At 34.7% G+C, this 26543-nt stretch overlaps 1 protein-coding gene across 1 annotated transcript in view; it reads left to right on the top strand.

Annotated features, from left to right (window-relative positions):
- Positions 1-26543, top strand: part of LOC150083386 (ubiquilin-1-like) — a 237395-nt gene that overhangs the window by 96227 nt on the left and 114625 nt on the right. The window contains exons 4-5 of the mRNA XM_090377236.1: positions 9912-9932; positions 24213-24338. Of these exons, the coding sequence (XP_090233362.1) occupies positions 9912-9932; positions 24213-24338 (147 nt within the window). The remainder of the gene's footprint in view (positions 1-9911; positions 9933-24212; positions 24339-26543) is intronic.

Raw genomic sequence — 26543 nt, 5'->3', positions numbered from 1 at the left:
AAAATTGCAAAAAAAAAAAGAGGAGACAGTTTTTTTTTTTTTTTTTTTTTTTTTCAGGAGCATTAGCAACTAAGGCCATATTTCTCTGGGATATGCGGTGGTCATTCCCTGACCTTTCTGTATCCTCCGTATTTGGTGGGCCGACCGGGCTAGCCAGGTAGGTAAAGTGCCTGCCTGGCAACTCAAAGGTCGTGTGTTCGATTCCCACCTCGGGCTTGGATCACAGTAAAATGCAAAAACTTTGGGAGGTGAAATATGGCCATAGAAGCTGATGCGCCAACAACTAACAACAAAAAAAAAAAAAAGTATTTGGTGGTGATGGGCCCGAACCTCGGTCTAATCAAGAAGCGTGAGAAGACGGGCATAACATCAATAAGTTTTAGCTCTTGAGCATCGTTGCCAGAATTGGCGTCTTCAACTGATACGTATGCCGCTGCAGAGGTTGAGGGCTGTGGAGATTTAGAAGGGGTTGGCCGCTCACAACCTTACGAAAGCACATATTAATGGATGACTGGACGGTGGCCTTTTTCTTTTCATCGTAGATTTCTTTGCAGCAAGCAGGCATATCATTCACCCCTCTGTTAACTTTTAAGAATCGTTCGCTATCAGGATCCATCTCCTCAAACCTTGCCATTGCCATCTCTCTGGCGATGAAGGCATCTCGGCTCCTCATTTAGTTCACCTTGAGCTTCGTCAGCATTTTCTTCTTTCACTATCAACTGCCTGCAAGACCAATAAGTTCTTTGTTAGATATTCCTTCTCTTCTTCCTCTATTAATTCTTCCACATCTTTGGCATCAACCTTTTTCCATGCATCATTTAAACAAATTTTAGTAATTTTGTTGTTTTAAACCACCCATTGCTTGCCAAGAACTTGGCTTGGGGTTCGTCGTACTTATCCTTAATATCTTCATAAATACTTGCATTGGCTTGAATGGTCATTAGACTCAGGGGCACTTGCTTCTGAATCTGATTTTCCATCCATATTATTAATAGCTGTTCCATTTTCGATATAGCACCTGAATGCTGTTTTGTGATCACTGTTGATCTTAAGTGCATTGATCCTTTGACATGTTCTTCTTTTATATGTGCACTGTCCCTTAAAATAGTATTCACTGTTGAAACAGCAAGACCTAATTCCCATGCAATAGATGACAAAATTTGATCTGCTTCTTAATCATTTTTATCTTCATTTCTAAGTCAATTTCGTTTCGTTTTCTGGCACTGCCACCACTTGCACTTTCCATTGGTCACTTTCCCTTCATCACTGTCATAAGTAAATAGGAATGAAGAGAAGATTTTGAAATTTTATTTATGTTTTTTATATGATCGAAGATTTCACTGAAGGGGAACTCATTTCACCAACATACTGTAACGTAAAAACCCACAGAATTCCAGTTATTGGAATTATTGCAAATGCAGTAAGATCGAGTTTACTACCCATTTATAATAGATTGTGCTAACAGAAAAGCCCAATAAATTGGAAATTGCAAATTTTTTTTATTATTTTATGGTAGTGACCCCCAGAAATGTGCTTTAGAAAAATATCAAAGGCATTCAAAATTGATTCTTATAACGGAACATATGATAACATTGAAAGTGTAGTGCAATTTACATTAAAAATGACCTTTTAGAGAGATAAATAGCTTAGTTATATAGCAAAAATTTCATCTTCCAAGGTCTTGGAACGAATTGCCAAAAAAAATTGGGTTTATGTTATGATATTTTCACGATACCTCCATTTATTCCTACGGGATGCAAAATACGTTTCCATGATTTTTTTAAAGTTTTCACCAGCCGTCAAAAACTTACATAAAGTCGAATTTGCGTAAGTCGAGTATTATGTAAGTCGTGGAGTTCCTGTATACAGTAATACCCTGACTTATGCGAACTCGGAGTTACGCGGTTCTTGATTTTTTCATTTGCCAACACTGCCACCCTAGTGGGCGGCAGTGTTGGCAAAGGTCGTTTCAAGGTCGTTTTTCATATGTTATCGATATACGGTGCGACGGCGGAGAGTGAGAGTGAAAGATGAACAAAATTCAACTTTGCTGCGCAAGAGCTGCACACATATACAAGAATTTGTATTCCAACTGTCATATTTATACGTGTGCATTCGAATTCGTGCTCAATGTTTGTCGGAAATTACATCGTTTTCACGAGAGAAATGGATCGCATCGGTCGAGCCGTATACAGTCAGTCCTCGTATAACACATGTTTACACTACACGAATTTGATCATACACTATTTATAAATACGGTAATGATATCTTTTAATATAACACAAACCGAATTGGCTTATGCACGATTCGCCTTTGTGTTTACAAGAAATGGCAGTCGAACGCAGAATCACCCGAACCGAACGCAACACAATAGGAATGAAGAGAAGATTCTGAAAATGTATTTGTTTTAGGGGAAACACATTTCACCATAATAACGTAAAAACCAACACAATTCCAGCTATCAGTATGCAATTAGATCGAGTTTACTACCAGTTTATAACAGATTTCACTAGCAGAAAAGAAACTGGATTTTTATTGTTTTATGGTAGTAATCCCTAGAAATGTGAGGTGTTAATAGTGTATCTCTGCCTTTATGGTGTTATTTATTCAGTTGCTACATGCGCGCAACTTTGTTTATGCGTATCAGGCGTGCCTTCTCGTTTTGTAATTGTGCTTTATTCCCTAAAAATGAGTAAAATACTTAAAAGGTGTGAAAAGGAAGCGTCCTGGTGAAGACACTGCAGATTCAGAGAGAAAAAGAAAAGCAATTATCGATAAACAGAGGCGGACTGGATCAAAACTTCTTACCCGGGAAAATTTATAGTGGCATCATACTATGGTTTATGGCCAAAATCACACAGGCCCACCGGGGTTTCCCCGGTAAGGCTTATGGCCAGTCCGCCTCTGTCGATAGAGAAAAAATATGAAATTGTGAAACGCTTTGAGCGAAATGAAAGACCATGTGATATTGCACGTGCTACAGGCCTAAATGAGGCAACAGCGAAAAGCATATGATAATTGCAAACTTGACAGAAGGTCTCAGCTCAATTGAAAAGGGCTTAAAAATTTTAGAAAACATAGACTACAACGAAGAACTCGTTATAGCTACAAAGCAAGGAATAAAAAAAATTATTAGCTTGTTAAGAAGAAATTCTTCATGAAAAAAAGAAGTCTCTGTGTCGTCAGACGAATTTGTTAGATTTTATGAAGCCATCGACATCGAAATAAATTTTTTACGTAAGTCATTTATTTTTTAATACATATTTTGTATTAATATGTATAAAGAACTGCAATTTTATTAATATTTTTCTTCTAAACTAGTGTTTTTGTTAGTCTTTGGTCCCAATTAAACAAATTTTATATGTATTTATATGCAAAGTTGTACCCCGACTTACGCTAATTCGACTTAAGCGATTTTCGTCCTGACCCACCTATCGCGTAACTTCGGGGTATTACTGTACTTAAAAACTAAATAAGGCAAGTAATTAGTGAAATTTCTGTCTTTGGTGTTCTCCAGAAAATCTGTCATGCATTATCACAACCATTCTTGAATATATTATGTGTGTTCGCAATACTGGCCCCAACTTTTGCAAAGATAAATCATGTAATTTGAAAAGTCTCAACCAGAAATCAAGTTTATGATATTAACCAGAATTTAATGAGTTAATTTTTAAATAAGAAAGTAATTGATGTAATTTGCTCAGTTGACTAACTGACATTATAAATTGGTGTAGTGTAAACACAACACTCTGTTAGTTAAACCAATAGCGTAATGGAAAAAACAGTTGTATGTGTGTTTTTGTTACTGCGAGTACATGCAATCAAACCTCTTTTGCTCTAACTGTTCCTTGATTCTTTTGAAAATAATTGAACAAAGTGATACAAAATGAGAGAGATAAAAAAAAAAAAAACAACGTGTGTATCCTGTACACATGAATGATGTTTTTTTTTAATGTGGAAACATCCTTGGCTTGGATTTTGGGAATGAAAATAATCCGAACATGTTTAACATTTTAAAGCATTTATTTTTTTCCCGACAGTTTCATCAATTTGAGGTTGCAATACGTGTTCAGTAGGTAATTTACTTACAATGGGTTTGTGACAGCTAAAATATGGTACATACACTTGAGTTTGTAAAGAGTGTAAATGTTTTTGAAACATAGCATCAATTATAGTTCCATGATTAGTAGTTGATATGGATCTAGAAGTATTTAACATTAGTCCAAATTTATTTTCTAAGAAATTAGTCAAAGGTTTGGATTGAGGATCTGCAAAATTAATGTTGAAATCTCCACTAAGTATCATTGGTATTCTGTCGCATTTTTTGTGAGACAATTGTTGTAGCAGTGCAGCTCCTAAGGTCAGCCGTGTAAGGAAGTAAAATGAAATGGATGAATTCAATGTGTTCGATCTTTAGGTTAGGTGAAATGTAAATAAGTTCTTGAATATAATTTTGTGTTGGTGCCTCTGTAGCCAGGTGGGCAGGAGCATCAATGCGTAGCACATGCTTCTTGATTAGACCGGGGTTCGAGCCCGTGAGCCACCAAATACGGAGGATGCAGAAAGGTGAGGGAATGACCATCGCATATCCCCGGAGCAATATGGCCTTAGTTGCTAATGCTTCTAAAAAAAAAACCAAATAACAACAACAACAACATAATTTTGTGATGTTAACGATCTTTGGTGGCTTTGAAGGGAGGCTTCTTTTTTTTTGGTCGGCTTCTTTGGTGGCTTTGAAGCTTTTATTCATGCATAGTATTACCACCTACTGCTTACTCTACCGAATCAGTGTTAGCATTATTTAGGAAGTGACATCATTTCCATCTCTTAGTATGAATGATGTAATGTTTTATTCTCACACCCACTACTTAATCTACTGAATTAGCAACTGAGTTAGCATCCTTAGCGCCATTTAGGAAGTGACGTCATTTGCATAAGAAAATTTCGTTACTAATTGGTTTTGCTTCAGCCTGAAAATGGTGCCACCAAAGATGTTTTCACATCGAAAAGCTTGTTGCCTGGAAGAATATTTATTGATTAAATGAAAATTAAATGGGAACCTTATTTTTTGGCCTTTATGTTATCTTTAATGTGGTAATAAACTATTTTTGAAAGTTTGACTTTATTGAAAGAATTTTCAATTACCAGCACACATTTGAGAATGTATGCTGGTAAATGTTAGGAGATAATACTAATTATAAGTTTAGCATTCTTTAAAAAAAATCTTCACATGAGACATTACTTTTAACCTTACTTAATGGTGTTCTGGGTTAATTCAACTTATGTTGTCTTTTTTTAACATATTTGCTACTGCCCATATACAGGGGAGTGCATTCCAGGTGTTGTTAGTGTAATTCATATTATTCGTCCTCTTTCAACATTGTGAAAAAGATTTTCTCCATCCCTTTCATATTTTATTTCTGACATTGGTGAGGAATAAAGGAAAGGGTTATTGTGGATTCACAGCCTGATGATAAACAACAGCCCTTAAGTGAAAAACTTTTTTACAGCTAAAGGTTACAAAATTTTATCCATAAACACACATGCACTAAGCATGTTGTTTTATTTGTCACGTACTATATCTTTGACTATATTAGATAGTCAGTATATCATAAACTGCCCTCCACAGAGTTGAAATTCAACAAGCATTTTCTTCTAAATGCCTGCTGTATTTTTCTTTTGCTGAAAATATTCTAAACTACATAAACTAATCTCAGCAAACAAAACACATTCCTTGTGTTTTCAGTTAAAAATCTTAGGTGTTTGTCTAAGCACATGGCTTAGTTTTCAGAACTTTGTCTCCTGGAACTTAAAATATATGATTTAGCTCTAATATCTAGCAGAAAGACCACCTTAAAATATATTGTAGTACAGTAAACCCTTGATTTAATGGACTAATAGGGGAGAAGGGGTGTCTGTTAATGCCGAAAGTCCGTTAAATCGAATGTAACCTGGGGAGGCATTTTTTATTGTTCTTAATGTAAAAAAAAAAAAAAAAAAAAAAAAGCTTTAATAATACAATATACAGTACTGTACAATATAAAATTATTAAATTATAATAAAGAATATGTAATATTCTCTTGTAAATATAAAATGTTGCAATTTGGCCTTTGATTTACAGATATCAGAAACAATCTGTTTTTTAACGCCGTAAATTTCGCAAACACGTGCTACTGAGACGCCTTGTTCTGATTTCTCAATTAGCTCTAATTTCTGTGCCACATTTAAGTTCACATGCTTTCTTTTAACTCCTCTATCACTTGATGCCATTTTAAATTGTAAAGATTGCAAAATTATTTAATAAATAAAGTCATAATTCAGAAATCACAGAAAGACTGTATACAACCTGACTGCACGATAGGTTGAGGCAGACTGAGACTGATACAAAACTTTGTGTTATTGTTAATTTTTAATTAATAATAACACAAAGTTTTGTATAATCTAAAAAAAATATGGTCAAGATTAATATGTACATTACTGTATTATTATTTGTCCGGTCCATTAAATCTGAAATCCATTATATTGGGGTCCGTTAAATTGAGGGTTTACTGTATGTGTTACATGAAATCTTCCTTACACCCTGTTTTTCATATGAGCATATTTTTTCAACTTAATTGGTTGAATACTGCAATGAATTTTCTGTTTGGGTATTCAATCATCACATCTTAATTTGTGTATTCTACTAATCCAAATCAGATGGAAAGTCATGATCATCTGAACTGCACTCAAGCTGATACTGGCCATGATAATGTCTTCCATGTAAGGGAGGAGTGCAGAAATTCTGATTCATTTAAAAATGAGCTAGATTGGCGCACTGAAAATTGAAAATTGGCTCTAAGCTGAGGAAGCAGAACCCTTTAGTGCCACAGAGATCCCAGAAAGAGGTAGATGTGATGAGTCCAATAATCAACTTTACTGTAATAAGGAGTCTCCTTTTGTCTATAGTTGAGAGGGGGCTATGAATACCTAGGCCAGAGCTGTTACTGTTATATGGAGCTGTGGTGGGATCCTGTATTTGTAGATTACTCATTTGAGATGCAAGAATTCTGCTGCAAAATTCTCTTTATAGTTGTTGGAGCTGCTGATGTCCACATATTTGCAGCTTAAAGTAGTGGAACTATATAGCAGACCTTATGTATTTCTGTTGTGACCTTATCTGAGATGTAATGCAAGTGCTGTTTTGCTTTCCACTTGAGATGTGCAGCATGATTGAGGAGTTTGCTAGTATGAGTGTTGAATCTTAATTTGATATCAAAGACAACTCCTAAATCACAGTGAGTAAATATGGCTAGAATTGAGACTTCCCCAAGCACAAGAAATCTACATTCTTCAGGGAGTAGAGCATGCATTCTAATTTTGCTGAGTTGATGTTGAGGCCAAACTCACACTGTTTGAAATAATAAAGTGGCAAGTGAAAGAAATATATTATTGATATCAGCTGATCTCAACAAGACCTGCATTGGTTTTGATTGGTGTAAGAATTTTCAAATTGTCAGCAAATGTTAGCATATCTGATCTTTGGGATACAAACGGGGAAATTGCAGGAAACCCTTGATTAGTGCGGTTAATGAATCCTTTAAATATACCGCACATATTAAAACTGCACTAATCAAACTTAAGAAACAATGGGAATAATTATAATGAATTCTTGAAAATTATGAAATTGCAAAAACATATTTTTTCTTACTCAATACGTACCTATAATGCACTGCATAGTTCTTAAATTATTAAGGAATAAATTTAAAAAAGATAGTATGATTTAAATTTTATTTTTTGCAAAAAAACTTATCTAACTTCAATTGAACAGTGGTAGTTTTTTTCCTTGCCTCCATGATTTTGCGATAACAATCAATTTGCTTATCTAACCCTCGACGAACGTTCATGCTTCTCTCTGCATCTGGATCAATCTCTAGTATGAGTTCTTTTGCTTTTTAAAGTGTATTAAATAGTTCAAGTTTTTTGAATGAAATTTCTTTGGGAGCAAATTGCTTTTCTTCTGCTTCATTTTTGTCTTCTTCCTCGTATGCATGTTGATGCTCAATTTCAAGAAGATCGTTGTTACTTAAGTCTTTTGAATGCGATTCCAATAATTATCTAACATTTTTTTCTGAATCTACTTCCTCAAAGCTGAGGTCTTTTCCAATTGTAGTAATTTCATCAATAACTTTGTTGACAGGATTAATGAAACCGCAAAAATTATTTGCGCATTCAGGCAAAAGATTCTGCCAGATTGCTCTCATGGCAGCTGTTCGTCATTTCTTCCCACGATTTGTGTATGTTCTCAACTGCTTCTTTAATATCATAATATTAAAGAAGTTTAATATTAATAATAAAATAATAAAAGAATGAGTTACCAGAGCAAATTTCAATTTCAGAGTGGTATGGGGTGCTGCTGTTGAGCGTTTTGGAGTCGATTCCCATTCATTTAAGTTAGAAGACCGTGGTGAGTGCGTGTCACATATTTGCCACTTCAGGCACCGTTGTGAGTTGCCAAGCACCGCAAGAAAAAAAAAACAGCACACTAATCAAATTTGATAATGCATATATTAAGGGGATAGTATCAAAAAAATTTTGCGCACTAATTAAAACTGCATTGTTCAAAACCGCATTAATCAAGGGTTTCCTGTATAGCAGTAAAAAGAAGGTTACAGAGGATGCCGTCTTGTGGGAAGATAGCATCAAAAGCTGCTTCAATGTAAGTGTAACTGATGGAAAAAAAGCTTATACAGCATTAGCCAAAAGAAAAAAAAAAAAAAATACAATTTCACCTATCCATTCCCTCCAGTAGTTTGTCCAATTCTTTCTTGATTGTTCTGATAACTGCAAAGCAAAGTGATTAACACAACCAGCCATCTCAGGCTTAAACTATAAACACTTTATACCTTTTTTTGTTTTCCATTGAATCTCAGAACTTTATTCGGAAATTTAACTTCATCATATGGGAGTAAATTTGCATGTAAATATTGACCTACTTCAAAGTGTCATGAAAAAAATTGTTACATAAGAAAATTTTGTATTACAGAATTTTGTTATATGGTAGTTCAATTGTAATATTATAGAAATAATTCATTTACCGTTTTCTATCCTAATTTACAATAGAAAAACCACCCAGGTGAATAAATTGAATTTCTTTGTACATGGTGTTGTAAGAGGTATCTGTGTGCAGACAGATGATTGTCATTGTAGGCATTATTAAAGTGATGTTTGATATTTTTTGGTACACTTAGCTGCTAATTCCCTTAAAGTTTCAGTTTGGTTTTCAGGTAATTCTTAGTACACTAATAAAATAAAATGGCACAGCTTAACTGTGCCAGTTTGTTTATTTATTTATTTTATTTTTAAAGTGTTATCCTCAATTATTATCTTTTCACCAGTTCTTTGGTACACTTAACAGATAATTCTCTTAAAGTTTCAGTTTGGTTTTCAGGTAATTTTTAGTAAGCACAGTAAGTTAGCTCTCCTCTGCGATTTATTTTTTAAGTGTTATCCTCAATTTATTATTATCTTTTCTAAGAAATGAAGATTCTAAGATTCTAGAAATGTCATTTAGCTTGCTGTAGATTTGAATAAATATGTTGTTTGAACAATGTTTATCACATCCTCAACATTACAGTATAGAAAAGTTAATGTAGTAATATTTTCATAAGAATTTTTATTGTGCAGATATTAGCTATTTCACCCCTCCTCCAAGAATATGTTATTTTATTTATTTTTGTTTTATTTTCATGTTTTTAATGTACTTAAATTTGAGACACAAGTCTTTGCTCACTTTGCTGTTTATATAATATATTTTTGTATTTCTGTGTTTTATATAAATCTTATTATAGATGTAAAAATAATCACATATAGGTTACTATACCTTTTATTACTATCGCTGATTTGCTAGAACCTTATTTTGTTTGTCCTTTCAGAATGCCGATCAGCAAGGCCAAGTAAGTATATAATTTTTTTTTAATATATGAAAGCTTTTTAAAATGTTCTGAGACTGAATACTATGCATATAGAATTATATATCTACTATTTAGTCTCAGAACATTGTCTTCATGACACAGTAGCCTTATTCCAGTGATACTTCCACTGACTGAGGTATGCTTGGAACTTTTCTTTCAGAATGACTCAGTACTATTACAGTAAACCCCCGCTATTCGCGGGGGTTACGTTCCGGAGAAATGCCGCGAATACTGAGTTATGGCTCCCATAGTAATAAAGGGGTTACGTTCCAAAGTATGAAATATACAAAGAAAAACTAGTCTAAAATTTTGTCTATGTATGTATTATATGTACCTTCATAATATGACTATGTACATAGACAGCACATAGTGAAATGCAAGCATATGGCATCGAAATGAAAATAAGAAACAATTTAATATTAAATGTAATATTTATTAGAAATTTCAAACCAGCGCCTTTGCTAGCTAAAAAATCTTATCCCGCCAGTGCTATCAAGTTTCGTTAAAGCGTTGTTAAAGGAGTTTTGCCTTTTCACGAATGATGAGTGAACTTAACGGAATTTTATTTTGAGTTCGGTCTTCTATCCACAGATTTAAAGCCTTTTCCATTTTTTCTAATTTAACATCACGAGTTACAGAGCAAATTTTTGAAGCAGTTAGCATGTTTTCACAGACACTGCGGCGGAATTTTTCTTCAGATTTTTTGATTGATTGATCGTACCGTTGACTCATTGATTTTATAATGTTTTGCCACTGAGGAGACATTTTCACCATTAGAAATTTTATCTAATAACTTAATTTTATTCGCTAATGTCATCACCTTCTTTGATCTTTTCACATTTCCCTTGTTATTTGTAGCCATATTTTTGTACGGGTTAGAAAGAACTTGTCCAAATAAAGTCATTTTCTTCTGTTAACACACTCGAAAAAGTCTGTTTTACACTGCAAAATGGTAGATTTATCACTTTTATAAGCATATCAATTTATAAATTGATAAATTTATTCAATTTATAAGCATATAAATTAAAAAAAAAAACGATGAAACCTCCCATGGCAAGCGCATAACACATACTGAACAAGGATTAGAGAGAAACATCCACGCTCGCGATTTTGTCACCCCTCTCCCCCACCCACTGAGCGCTGTTTTGACCGGGGAAGATAATTTTAGCCACGCTCATGTTTTTTTATGACGGAAAATGTTCACAGCGCTTTAAAATTCACATTTTTTTAGGTTTCATTTTATATTAAATCAGCGACCGCGAATAGCAGGGGTTTACTGTATTTGCTTTACTATTTTTTTTTTTTTTTTATTTTTTTTTTTTCCCCTCCTATTCATTTGAAGTTACACTTATCTCTTTGATAGCAAAATATGTTGGGAGGGGGGGAGCAGAAACAACTGCATTTGAAATTTAATAATGTAAAATAAAAATAAAAATAACATATTTAATGAAGATAAACAGAAAACTAAAATAAATAAACAAATAACAATATAAGGTAAATAAAGAAATGCTCCCATAACAATACATTGAGTGAATTCACTGAATGAATGCCTTGCACAAAGCAAGTAAGTCAAAATACTTATGTAGTAAGGAATTGATGGCCACACAACACAGTCGTACTATCAAAAGAAGAGGTTTGGCATTTGCTCATTTTGTTGCTGATCATCAGGTTAGGGTGTCTAAGTAAGAAAGATTTTCAACATCAGCCTAAAGTGCAAGTGATGTACAGAAAGGAACATGACACTGACCACGTTGCATCATCTAGAAACTAACATCTTGTACCTGACAGTGAACAAGATATTAGTGAACTCTCTCATGAGGAACAACTGCACTTCCTCACATCCTTAACCCACCAGCATTCATGTCCATAATACCCAAATTAGTGTTTTATTTCAAAAGTTTTTGGTTTTCTGAATTCTATTTAAAGTATATCAATGCTTTGACATTTTGCTAATGTTTTGCAATGTGCTTTTTTAAATTAAAATTTAAAAATGTTTTTTTCCCAAATATTTTCAATGAACAGTACTTTTAATTCTGAAGGAAAAAAAAAAGCATTACAAGCATAAAATATAAGCATGAAACTATTAGTCACTTCCATTTTCTAGTTCAGAAAAATTACTAAACAAAAAAAAATTCAAATTTAAACTTGCACACATTAGTATGTTTTGTCAAATAAATAAAGGAAATTTAAAATAAAAAAAAAAAGAAAAATAATTGAGACAAAAATACATTTTGTACAACATTTAAATATAAAACAAAGAGTATAACCAACAGTCGAGAAATGTACTTGTTTACATTACACTGAAACTAATATGGTGAAGCAGAAGGCAAAAATAGTTATGTAAACAGTTGCACAGGGCCTCACTTTCAAAACTGCTGAAGTAAAACTGTATAAATTTAGGAAGGTGCTGAAAGTTTCAGCCTTGAACCAAATTAATATGCTATAGTTATTTCTAATAGGGATCTGTTCGGTCCTATGCGACCACCGCTAGGTTAAAAGAAGGGCACAAATATACTAGGAGTTAGGCGATGTGTGGAAATGTCTAGCACATTTCAAGTTAGTAGTAGTGATGATATATTTCAGCCAAGTATTTTGCGTTATTTGTGAATTTGTATGCAACTACTTGCAGTCACTGTTGAGTTGAAGGTGCCTAATATATTTTGAGAAAACATGTCTAATATATTTGACAAAACATTTAAATTCTGAGGTTGATGCATTCTGGTGTAAAAATGACCCTCAGCTTCTGTTGAGCCTCTCTTATACTTCATATTCATACAATTATGGAAAATAAATCAAGTGGTTCCATTCTGTGAGTAATCAATTTTGCTAATATTACGATGTTGGTTCTGGATAAGATGAGTTGTCAATGGGACAGTCTGTCATTGTGTAGAGAATGCTAACATTATATGTTTTACAATTTGATTTATATATAGTTTTTAATTCTAGTTTTATTTTAGACAGTACTTTTACTTTAATGATGGGCATTAAAGTCAGAATAAGAATAAATTAACACAAAAAAATTTGTATGAAGTTTACATTTTCAAAAAATTTTCATGAAAAGAAATTCACTCAGCACAATTCTATCCACTTGTATCACAAACTCACTATAGGGTGCCCATGCACGTTTGGGAAACTGACTCATGAAAAGGCTAACTTTCAATTTGGATAAGAAGTAATCATTACTTCTTATCCAAAGTAATCATAAGGGGAAATATTGGGGAAGTAGGAAAGATGTATTGTGTTTTGCCAGTTATTACTACAGACAGTGCTGAATCATGATGAAATGGCCATTGCTATTTTCCCATTGTTGTCATATTTCCTTCTTACTGAATGACGCACATGCACTCTAGGTAGAATGTCTGATGCACAGATTCACCTTCAGGTAGGTACTTAAGATGAACTAGGCCTTCTCGATCAAAAAAAATGTTAGCAAAATTGCCTTGATTTCCAGAACTGTTTTCTCTGATTTAATGCAAAACTCATACATGTTCTTTAGAATCAGCCATTTTGAACTGTGCCACAAAGCTTAGACATGTCCTTCATATGTCAGACAGTTGAATGCAGGTGGTGGGATGACACTTCTCTGTGACTCTATAGTGGTTCTCCACTTGTCACTTGTTTGGAGAGGTCTAGGTTTGATTCCCATTTGTGACTGGAAGAATTTCTAAACTCTTTAGACAAGGGTGTAGGCAGCAAATCTCAGACTCACAGGGGGAGAACACTACTACTTCTTGGCAGGGTTTTTCCCATGACTTATTCTGTGTTTTTCAGCCTGTGCAACATGCATATTGGCATGAGAATACACACTTGTATAGATGTAATATACAATGATACAATATGTTACAAGTTGCTGAGACACCCAGAAAACCTTACAACATGGGATTGCATATGCAAGATTGCCACTTAATTTGCAGCTTGCAGCTCTTCACCACACGAGTATATAATTGGTCTCAAATTTTCAAGACTACTCATTCTTGATTTTATTTTACTGTATTATTTGTATTTATCTTGATGTGAAAGGATATTGGTACAGTGTTACTATTTGAAGTTAATGTATAACTTCCAATAGTATCCAACCAAGTTCCATGCAGTTTCAATAACATCCTTAATTACAGGTTCTAAAGTCAACAAAGTTCTGTGAATGAGGAAAGATAGTTGGTTATTGTGCAGTCATTCAATATTTGGGGGGAAAAGACCAAAGTCAATTCATGAGGATATGGTTACAAAATTGGGGAGGATGCCCCCAGCCTCTTCCATGGTTAAGAAGTGGACAGCAGAATTCAGACGAGGGAGGAAGATCCTGGAAGATAACTCATGCTGTGGAAGATCTGTGACACCCTTCACTCCATTTTGTTGACAGTGTGCATGATCTGGGGATGAATAATTGACAAGTGACTGTTCGATTCATTTCCGATGTCTTGGACATCTCATCTGAACACATGTACCATATAATAACAGATGTTCTCACTATGAAAAAAGTGTCAGCATGATGGACCCAAAAGTTGTTAGCAGATCATAAACACACCAGAGTTGTCATGTCCAAGTGAAAATTTGCATTGTTGTCAAGCAGATCCAGCAAATTTCCTTGCAAGGTTTGTGACCATGAATAAAACATGGGTCCATCACCTTCAGCCGGAGACAAAGGAGCAGTTCAAACAGTAGATGCACAATTAGTAGTAGTAGTAGTGGCATGTGATGCAAGAAAGCAAGTGTATGAGCTTATGCAGCATCAGCCAAAAAAAAAAAAAAATCACACCATTCCCTCCAAATGCCTGTCCAGTTCCTCCTTAAATTTATTTAACGTATCAACTTCCACAACGACAGATGGAAGTTGGTTCCAGCAATTAACCACCCACTGGCTAAAGGCAAATTTCCGCACATCTATTCTACATCTGTCTTTTCTTAATTTGAATTTATGCCCCCTTAGGTTCGTAATCTGAACAAGTGGAAGGATCCCATCAGAATTCAGTGTGCTCAACCCATTCAAGGCCTTATACACTTCAATCAGATCACCGTGCAGGTGCCAAGTCTCCAGGTACTGCAATTTGCAGAACTTAAGCCTCTCTTGGTAAGAGGATCCCTTCATCCCCCTCACCAATCTTGTTGCCCTTCTCTGTAAACGCTCAAGCAAATCTACATCCTTCTTAAAATGAGGCTTCCATACCTGTACACAGTACTCAAGGCGTGGCCTTATACAGAGGGACAATCACCTCCTTTTCCCTACTAGCAAAATTCCTATATATCATTGACAAAACACCATGACCTGCCCTGGCAGCCTGTCTGCATTGCTCAGAAAACTTCATATCTGACTGCACAATTACTCCCAGGTCTTTTTCATTTTCTACCACCTTAAGTGTAGTACCACACAGTTGGTACGTTTTTCTGGGGTTACTTCTACCCATATGCAGTACTTTGCATTTGTCAAGGTTAAACTTCAGTTGCCACTTCTTAGCCCATCTACCCAAATTTTCTAGATCCTCTTTCAGTAGCACACTGCCATTACTGTTATTAACAACCCTGCCAACCTTTGTATCATCTGCAAACTACGACACTAAGCCTGATATACCTTCATCAATATCATCGACAAATATACAAAACAACAGTGGACCCAACACTGAACCCTGTGGAACTCCACTAATAACATTTGCCCACGAAGAGCAGCAACCATTAATTACCACCCTCTGTCTTCTCCCACTCAACCATCCTTTTATCCATTGTAGCAACTTACCCTTATTCTTCCATGCGCAACGGCGCCGCCGTAGCCAGGTGGGAAGGAGCAGCAGTGCGTAGAACACGCTTCTTGATTAGACCGGGGTTCGAGCCCATCACCACCAAATACGGGATGCGGAAAGGTCAGGGAATGACCACCGCATATCCCCGAGCAATATGGCCTTAGTTGCTAATGCTCCTAAAAACCAAAACAACAACCATGCGCAACAGTGTCAAAAGCTTTCCTGAAATCCAAATATATGATATCAAAATTATTTTTTGCATCCAGTTCCTTTGTAACCACATCATAATAGCCTATCAAATTTGTCAGACAAGACTTTCCCTTAACAAAACCATGCTGTGTCTGAATTATTGCTGCAGTCTTGTCTAGATGATCCTGCAATGCATCTTTAACCAGTGACTTCATTATTTTACCTGGAACAGAAGTTAAACTAACTGGTCTGTAATTACTCGTGCCACCCTTCGATCCCCCTTTGTGAATTGGGGATACATTTGCACATATCCAGTCCGTGGGAACCTCCCCTGAGTCCGAGGATGCCCTCATAATTATGGCTAAGGGTTTGCTCAGTTGTTTTGCCGCCTCTTTTAATATAACTGGATAGATCCCATCCACTTCAGGCACCTTTCTTATGCTTAACTTCAACAATTTCTCCTCCACTTTCTCACCTCCAAAGAAAATCAAGTCGTTTTGTAAGTGAGGTGATGACAATTGGTATTTTGGGATGCTGATGGAGTGTTCTTAGTGGTTTATCTTCAAAAGGTTCAACTTGCATCCACATGCATGAAAACATAAAAGAAAACCAGCAAGGTGAGGAAAGCTCAGCAGAGAGTCTTGTTTCACGAGGACAACATACCTGCTCACACGTCTGCCATTGCCATGGCTGCACTGCATGAATGCAGCTTTGAAATCTTGCACCATCCCTCCATAATCATCAGATCTAGCATCATCATCAGAATTTCGCCTATTTCCTAATTTGAAAAAAATACCTTACTGGCATCCATTATCCCAGTGACATCATTGCTGCGGTGGTTGCATTCCTGGATACCCAAGAGAAAACTTTCTTCACAGCTGGAATCAACACATTGCAGCATCGGAGGCAAGTGTATTGACCCCAAAAGGGGACTTCGAAAGTAACATGTTACCAGACTTCTCAAGTGAACTCTTCATACTCGGGCCATGAATTTTTCAGAAGCTTTTCATATAGACTACAGGTGACCCCCACTTAACGCTGATAATTCGTTCTGGAAAAACAGCGCTAAGTGAATCCGTGCTAAGTGAGCACCGCATTCCCATTAGGTAACATGTACTGGTGAGTTGCGGTCGGTGCCCATAGGATATTTCCTAATCAATAATAAATGGTAGTGAAAAGGTGCACAAATTTTGGCCAAAACATTTAATATTCAAATATTTGTACATATAAAATATTCTGCATTACATACGTATGTATGTGGTAACTACTTACGTATCAAAATTAAACTTAAAATTCCAATTAAAATCATGAATTTAATTGATCTAAATTGATTTTAATTGATGAATTTAATCATGAAAAATGTGTTGATTTTGGATTGTACTTTGGCCCTCTTCCTGGTAAATGGAAAGGGGTTTTAATTTAAAATCCCCTGCAGCGTTACCACCCAACAATAAAGTCAACCGATCCTTTTCCGCTTTGAAACCTGGCATGTTTTTTTCTTCTTTCAATATGAAACTTCTTTTAGGCATTTGTTTCCAAAAAAGTCCTGCTTCATCTATGTTAAAAACTTGAGAAGTATAACACATAATACCCCTCTTCAATAATTTTAACTTCTTTTTTTTTTTTTTTTTTTTGAAAGTTTTGGCTCCTTCTGCACTTGTGGCTTCTCCCTGGATTTTAAATCTATTCAACCAACCCTTACTAATTTTAAATGGTTCTGCATTTTTTCATTTAATTTAATTTTTTTTTTTTTGGTGAGCTTTCTTCAGATCATCGTATAGGCTAATCTCTCTCTCTCTCTCTCTCTCTCTCTCTCTCTCTCTCTCTCTCTCTCTCTCTCTATAATATTTAACTTAACTGAATTCTGCATTGGATATTATCTTCAATAAAATTAGTTAAAGTCTCTCCATTTCAATCCTAATAGCCTAGCCCTAGTTGCTTGCAGTGGAACAGCTGTCTTTCCTGCTGCTAAAATTAATTCTTTATTTTTATAATTGTTCTTACAGCTAAACCTACCAGTCCTAAATTATGGCACTCATCTGCTTGTCATTGACTGGAATCAATTCGCTTCAAAACGTCTAATTTAATTTTCAAATTCAGTCTTTTTCTTACATTTGTAGTCTTCGTACTGCATCCAAACCTTGTTGCTTTTTCATTCTTATCTGCCATTATTAACTCTTCAAAAATGTAACTGCGTTGGTTGCATTAATTATTATTCAATGTTCGAGTAAACTGTCCGTTACGCACGGTCTATTACTGTACTGAGTGATGACTAGACTTCGAATAAATGCATATAACACAAATATTAGAATCAATATACTTGATAATTTTTTAAAATGTTGATCTTGGACCTACATAACAAGTCACTGTACTGCAATTAAATTAGCATGCGAGAAAATTTCACTGAGCGTAGGAAAATTTCTCAAGTTGGCGTGGGAAATGTTTTAATGCTGTTTTGCTATTCATTTTCAAGTTATCGACTCCATCAGATGAAACATTTTCGTTAAATATGCCAAAAATGCAATCTATATGCTGTTAAGAGTGTTATACTGATTTGTGACAGCATTATAGTCAGATACGGGTTTATAATATAAGAACAGTGTTATAGCGAATCAGCTTAAAGTTAACCGCGTTATAACAAGGGCCTGCTGTATATAACATTAATCTTTAAAATGGTAATGTTTTTACTGCTATTGCAAAGCATATTTTGGAGTGTGTAACAATTGAAATATACATGCATTGTTCAATTTAGGCACTTTAATGATGAACATTCAAGCTAGTATAAGAAATTAATATTTTAAAAGATGTGTACAAAGCTTACATTTTTAAAAAGTTTTTAATTTTCATAAAAAGAAATTCACTCCATGGATCCCTGTCCACCTGTATCAAAAACTCACTACAGGGAGCCCACATACATTTGGGAAACTCGTTTGTGAAAGGATTAATCTTTTGATGTGCTTAATGAATAGATCAACTTTAATCTTTGTGCACTTTTAAAGTTGTATATATGGTTAAATTATAAAAATGTAAGTAGAGAAATGATTCATAAAATAAATGAGCTTACAAGTGCATGAAATACACATGAAAGGAAACATAATGTGGCTTTATAAGTTATTATATGGTGCTACTAAATTTTAAGTTCGTTTAACATTTTGGAACCAAGTTTCACATTTGCAGATGCATTTGCTGCACTAATACTACCAAGATGAGGAATTAAACTACTCCAGTTAAATCTGTTGTTTGATAACCAGTATCTCAAGCTAAAGTGAGAGTAAGAGAGTGTGGGCAGGTGGGTCACAGGCCCATATTTGACTGTGACTTTTTATTTTTTAACTCATGCAATTCCCACAGCAAAATAAAATTATACCTGTAAGACAACAACAGAGATGGACAGATGAAATTCATGAGTTTGTGGGTAGTAAATGGATGGCCATTGCACAAACAGAAGAAACTGTAAAGTTGCTGGAGAGGCCTTCATCCTGCAGTGGATTGAAAACAGATGATGATGATGATGAGGTTTAGTAAAGACACCTAACCGTGTGAAATATTTAATTAGTTTATTGGAATGAGAGGTCAATTATTACATTTGACCCAAATAAATTGCTACAGTTTGGGCATCTGTGGTTAAATCTGTCTTTGGGCCTGAATTTTTGGTTTATGATAAAATATTTCCACTTTTCATAAAAAGAAATTTGTTAGAGGGAGCCCATACACACTTGGGAAATTTGCTTGTGAAAGTGTTAATGATTAGATCAACTTTAATCATTGGTCATGATTATAGTTACTTTTCAAAATGCTCTTCCTTCCTTCAAAATATATGGTTGAATTATAAAAGTGTAAGTAGAGAAATGATAAAACAGCTTACAAGTGTATGAAAGGCACTGTGGCTTTATAAGTGATATGAAGCTACTAAATTATTGCTACCAAACAACACAGAAATCCAAAACAGCCAATTTATTTAGTTGTTGGTGCTGTTTGGGTATATTGTAATAATTGTCCTCACATTCCAGTAAATTAATTAAATACTTCATGTGGTAAAGTGTCTTTACTAAACCTACTTAGTAGTGATTCCACATGATGTCTTATACATAATCTCAAGTTTAATTAAAATTATAGTTACTTTTCAAGATATTCTTCCTTCCTTCAGAATAGATTTGTTTCAGCAGTCTAAAGTTTCTGTATTTCAGCTTCAAGGAAGCTGAGTGCTAGAAATTGGCTTTCTATGAGAGTGTAGAATAATAACAAAGGAGTTCAACTCATATGTGAATACAAAAAAGAAGAGAGCGAATCAGATAGACACCCTTACTTAATTAAAGTGGAAGAATCATGGAAAGCCCAGAAAAAGTGACAGACAAGTTGACTAGGTACTTTGCAATTATGTTTACAGTTTAATTGAACAGACTGATTAAACCATGGGGGAGCAGTGGAAGTGTCAGATTATTGTAAAATAAATGACAAAATCTCAGAGAAGAGTCTATTAGAAAAGTTACTGAAAGTGTGGGATGGTATAGATTCTGTTATGCTGTGAGAATAAGATGTGCTGATTAAATGTTAATGAGCTCCCTGTTAGATTCTGAGATGATCACTTTGGTGTACAGAAGTGCCAGCATTTCCCCATTTCATAAAAGGCAGTTGAAAATGTGATAGGCATCTACAGACTGTTGAGTTTGACTTCAGTGGTGGGTACAATTGTAGAGTCTGCGGTTAAGAATATGATACAGAATCGTCTCTACACAAATGTCGTTCTCAGTGGATCACGGCATGAGTTTGTGAAGGGAAGGTCTTAGCCTGACCAGTCTTGTTAATTGTTATGGTGAAGTCATAAAAATTGGATGGAAGAAACAATTTCAACATTATTTACCTTGACTTTGAATGAATTGATCAAGCTCAGTGCTTGATGGCATTTTTTTTCTCTTGCTCAGCCTACAAACACAGGACTGTCACTAAGTTGATCAGGTTATTAGTGAGCACATTGTTGTCATCAACAGCATCAAAGAGCTGCTTGTCCATATTGCTGAGAGCTAGGTTGAGCAGAGGCCAGTCAGCCATTCTGAAATTGAATCATGGAGAATGAGAGCTGAATTTGAGGTTATGAGAAATCACAGTGATGTCAAAAGTAATTGGCAAATGATCGGAGTGGAATATAGGATTGTCTTTGCGAACCTCAATATCAGTAGAGGAGAATACTAGGTCAAGGTAGGCAAATACTTTGGGTGGAAAATTGCAAACTTGTTCCAAATCAAAGCTGGGAAGCATAATAAAGAGAGCCCTAGTCAGCAGTGATGGAGAGGAAGATCCTAAATTGGCCAGTTGACAGTTAAAGTCACCCAAAACCATTGCTATGTCAACAGATTGAATTAGCGGGAAGATAGAGTCCAGTGCGTTTTCTAAGTACTGAAGGTTACTATTAGTTAAGGGAGGTGGAAAATAAAGTAATACTAATAAAACTTTTAACTTGCCAAGATGGAGAAGGCAATATAATGATTCAATATTTGTGAAATTTGATGCAATATCACAGAGTATGTGATTTGATTGGATAATAGCTACTCCACCTCCACGAGATCCTCTGTCCTTTCTATGGATCGTATATTGCCCATCTATAATCTCCTGATCATCAGTATCTGTGGAGAGCCAGGTTTCAGCAAGTAGGTAAATGTCGTAAATATGTGAGCTTTGGATTGCTCTAAAGTGGTTTAGGTTGCTAACTATACTCCTGCAATTCTGGAGGTAAACACTGAACAGTTGAGATCTGAGGATTCTATGATGAGAAGAGAGCGTAGTATGTGTAGATAGCAGGGCCACTGATTGCTGTGCACGTGGAGAAGAGATTTTAGACTCCCTTGGCGGTCTGTCCTTGAAGCATTTTACTAGAGCCCCTGATAAGAGGGATCTTAGATTCAGCACTCTTTCTGTTTGTGATGGAAGGCATGTTATTATAAAAGATGAATAGGTGGGACACCGTGTCTTCAGAGAGCGGACATCCACACCGAATACATATTCTTCTTTAATTAAGTTGATTAAGATCTTCATATTTAGTGGTGGGTCCAAGCCTAGAAACAAAAATTCAGTCTTTAGTGGGAATAATTGTGATATTGTACTTTTGTTTGAGTAATTGAGATTTATCTGCATTAGTTACATTCTGAGTTTGGTATATTTTGGCTGGAAGCTTGGAGAAAGTAGCTTCAGATATAGAGGCTTTAGCATTTTCTGAGGGTTTGTTCTGTTTTGATCTTTGGTGTGGCATTTGAGACTGTAATCAGAAGCAGGTTTACTCACTGTGGCTTCAGCCCTATAGGCAGGTTTTATGACCTCATTAGATGTGGTAGCAGTTATTTTTTCATATGTTGCCTTAACTGATGGTGAAGAGGATTCGCCTTGGTGACTCGGAGCTTGTAAAGCATAGGTACAAGCAGAAGTATTCCGCAGAGGAGAGCAGGTGGTGAGAGCAGTTTGATTTATATCAGAAGAATAATCTGACAGTGTCTATTTGGCCATAAATTGCTTTGTTGAATGACTCGAATCATGAATGTTAACTTGCTTTGTCAGATTAATATTTGCAGCAGTAGGAGTATCGAGGCCGTTGGAAGATGAAGATCTGGTCTCAATACTAAGGGTATCGTCAGGTAATGGAAGGTTCTTGGAGAAAACATTAGTTTCAAGAGTAGGTTCAGAGTTTGCAGCAGTAGGAGTATTGAGGCCAGTGGATTGGAAGATAATAGATTCCCTAAATTAGCTTACACATATAGGGAAAAAGGAAAAGAGAGAGGAAGACCGAAGAAAAGATGGGTAGACCTCTTTGAGATTGGAACAGGCGGATCGCCTAATTTGTGACCTCATGAGATGTGGTAGCAGATGTGGTAGAAGAAGACAAGACAAGTTATTGTATCATAAGTAAAACCTTAAATTAATTGACTATATGGGGGAAAAGCTTATCCATTAAATCTGATTGTTAAACTCAAAAGAAATATGTATAACTGCCAAAGTTGCTAGAATGTTGTGATGCCATTATGAAAAAGAAAAATTGAAATGTGAAGTTTCGAATTATAGCACCTAATGAAAGGTGCTATAATTTGAAACAACAGTACTGTAATGGAGGAATTTACACTTCTTGTTGGTGATACTGAATCAATTATAGCATTGTAAGCCATGTTCACATAAGAGAAAAAGTTGTCATCTTTTGCACAAATTTTGCTCTAAGGTGCCTCCATAGCCAGGTGGGAAGGAGCAGCAGTGCGTAGCACACGCTTCTTGATTAGACCGGGGTTCGAGCCCGTCACCACCAAATACGGAGGATGCGGAAAGGTCAGGGAATGACCACTGCATATCCCGGAGCAATATGGCCTTAGTTGCTAATGCTCTTAAAAAAAAAAAAAAAAAAAAAAAAAAAAACCAAACCAAACCAAAACCAATTTTGCTCTAACCTTATATTTTCTATTTTCCACAATTTATGAATTTGGACTGTTTATACAGCAGTTATTTTGTAATAATAGAAGAACCTTTAAAAATGAATTATGTACAGTGTTTCCACAAATTACTTGAATGGCCATAAAAAAGAACAAAAATGCTTCACATAGTGTTTCAGCTTTTCTATTTGATTATTGGATATTATATTGATAAAAGAAAGCAAGACCAGCCACCTCATTAGCTATAAGTTAAATTTGCTCTATTGTGAAAATATTTTAACTAGGAGCAGGAGCAGTTTCAGGATTTTTTTCTGAGGGGTAAGAAGGCTAAATAAATACCATTGGACCTTATAAAAGACACCAATAATATAAACAATTATTACTTATTACTCATCCATCGTTATCACTTGAAAGCTATTTTCTAATTAGTTTAATTTAATTCACGGTTTAGTAATCTTTGATATGAAAATGTTTTATAAAAATTAATTTAGTTGGTTTTAATTTTTCTGATTACCCAATTGTATAATGTTTTTATGGTATTAATTAACTAGTTTGGATAATTTCAATATTTAATAGGTTTAGATCTTCTTATATGGATTGGTGTGGTATAAGTGCACTTCATACTTAAAACATTAAATTAGAATGACTGATTTTTTACGTTAGTGGTTTTAATAAATGGTACCTGCACCTGGTGCAGGTATCATCAGTTAAAACCACAAGTTTTTTTAATTTAATAATTTTTTTAATAATTCTTTTTATATGACACTGACCTTTTTTTATATACATATATATATATATATATGCAAAAAAAATGAAATTTTTTTTTGCATATTTCTTTTCTGTGTAATACTGAAGATTCTACTGTTTTGCTAAAACACATGTAGTTTGTCTAAACTGATGCTCTTTCTACTAACAAGATTGTTTTCTCCCTTTTCTAGATGTCGGCAGCCAATATTGGTGCTACTCCATTTGGATTAGGAGGTTTAGGTGGTTTAGCTGGTTTGGGAAATCTTGGATTTGGATCTTCTAATTTTACAGAACTTCAGCAACAAATGCAAAGAGAGGTATATCTTTATGTATCTTTTTATACACATTAAAAAATTAAAGTTTAAGGTTCCTCCTAGCAAGAAAAAGAGGAAGATTTATTGATGACTAATTTATAACTCATTACATTATTATACAGGTGAGGAGTGTGTGAAAACTGAGAAAATTTACATTGACTATGAAAAGTTCCCATTTGTTCATAATAACAAATATCAAGGAAATGTATATATATTTTTTTCTTTTCCTTTCTACTATTCCAAGAGTGAGTACAGGTATGTGTTTCCTGGAGTAAATGTGTGTTCATATATTATAATATTCATAATATAATATTATGAATATTAATAAATCCATATATAATATAATAATATTAAAATTTATACATAAGCATTTACTTATGTATGAAATGTCTTAATGAAATGTCGTGCCAGCCCCCTTGGCGAAGAAAGAAACTTGACTCGGATTCCTTCTGTTATTACTTTTCATTTTCATTCATACTTGGGGATTTCCTTATTTTGTAAGTGTAGCAGGAATTTCATTTTCGCGCTGACAGTGATTTAAGCCTACCACTATGACTTGAAGATTACCTATTTATTTATGTTATATAAATAATTTATTGAAATAAGTAAATATGTTAAAAACTCAAGAAAAAGTTTTTGGCAAACATCTCATGCTGTGAGAGTTTAATAAAATGCTTGTACTTTATGTAAAAGAGCTCAGACTGTTGTGCATGCTTTTAGCCAGCTGATTTTAAACTGCAGTGAATATTGTATGGTCTTAGTCCGCAGAATAGAGCAATCTGCTGTACCACGAGATCTTAGTTTAAGAAAACGATTTGTCCTTGGCTAATCTGCCATTTATTTAAAAGACGAGATGATGATGAGGCAAATAAATTGCAGAATTAGCCTTTTCATGATATCATTTGTTTAAAAGTAGTGCAATATCTAGGTAACTTTGATATAGACTAATGCTCTGTTGTGAATACTAAGATTATTTCATTATTTACTGGTTTCTTTACACTTCACTTTTTATATATTATTCAACACAAGCTTCATATGGACAATGAAGCTTGTGTTGAATAATATATAATATTATTCAACACAAGTTATTGCAGAAGTCATTTTTTAACTGCTGTGAAAAGCGGAATTGCAGAACTTTCATTTTCAGCTTCCATAGCTGCCAACTCTGTGGATTTATGATGGAGAATGTGTCTTTTTTGACATGCATGCTACTAAAGTAAAAAAGATTTTGAAGCATATTAGTATAGGCATGTGATTGCAAGAATACATATGTATGCATGTTAGCTGTCTTTGGTTAAACATGTAGCTAGACTCATAGAAGAGTACCAGCACTTAACAGGTGTGTTTAAAGATGAGGTTATAAGTAGTGAGAAAAGCAGTATGAGTATCTTTGAGAGTTACCAGATTGAAAAGTACAAGCATCACTAGTGGGTGCCACTGGCTCATTTTCAAATCCATTTCATGATCCAAAAGTTTTGAAAGACGACAAATTGTTGAAGTCAAGAGAAAGAACTCATGAATTGCAAACTTGTGATGGAAGTACAGTAAACCCACCGCTATTCGCGGGGGTTACATTCTGAGAAATGTCGCGAATACTGAGTTATGGCTCCCATAGTAATAAAGGGCTTCCGTTCCAAAGTATGAAATATATAAGAAAAACTAGTCTAAAATTTTGTCTATGTATGTATTATATGTACCTTCATAATATGACTATGTACATAGACAGTACATAGTGAAATGCAAGCATATGGCATCAAAATGAAAATAAGAAACAGTATTTAATATTAAATGTAATATTTATTAGAAATTTCAAACCAGCGCCTTTGCTAGCTAAAAAAACTTATCCCGCCAGTGCTATCACCAGTTTCGCTAAAGTGTTGATAAAGGAGTTTTGTCTTTTCACAAATGATGAGTGAACTTAATGGAATTTTATTTTGAGTTCGGTCTTCTATCCACAGATTTAAAGATTTTTCCATTTTTTCTAATTTAACATCACGAGTTACAGAGCAAAATTTTGAAGCAATTAGCGCGTTTTCACGGACACTACGGCGGATTTTTTCTTCCGATTTCTTGATTGATCGTACCGTTGACTCATTGATTTTATAATGTTTTGCTACTGAGGAGACACTTTCACCATTAGAAGTTTTGTCTAATAACTCAATTTTATTCACTAATGTCGTCACCTTCTTTGATCTTTTCACATTTCCC

The sequence above is a fragment of the Mastigoproctus giganteus genome, chromosome 7 (assembly GCF_048544385.1).
Source record: "Mastigoproctus giganteus isolate SK-2022 chromosome 7, ASM4854438v1, whole genome shotgun sequence".
NCBI classification, from domain to species: Eukaryota; Metazoa; Arthropoda; class Arachnida; order Uropygi; family Thelyphonidae; genus Mastigoproctus; species Mastigoproctus giganteus.
The sequence above is the reverse complement of the archived record's forward strand: the minus strand, read 5'-3'. Positions and strand labels throughout refer to the sequence as shown.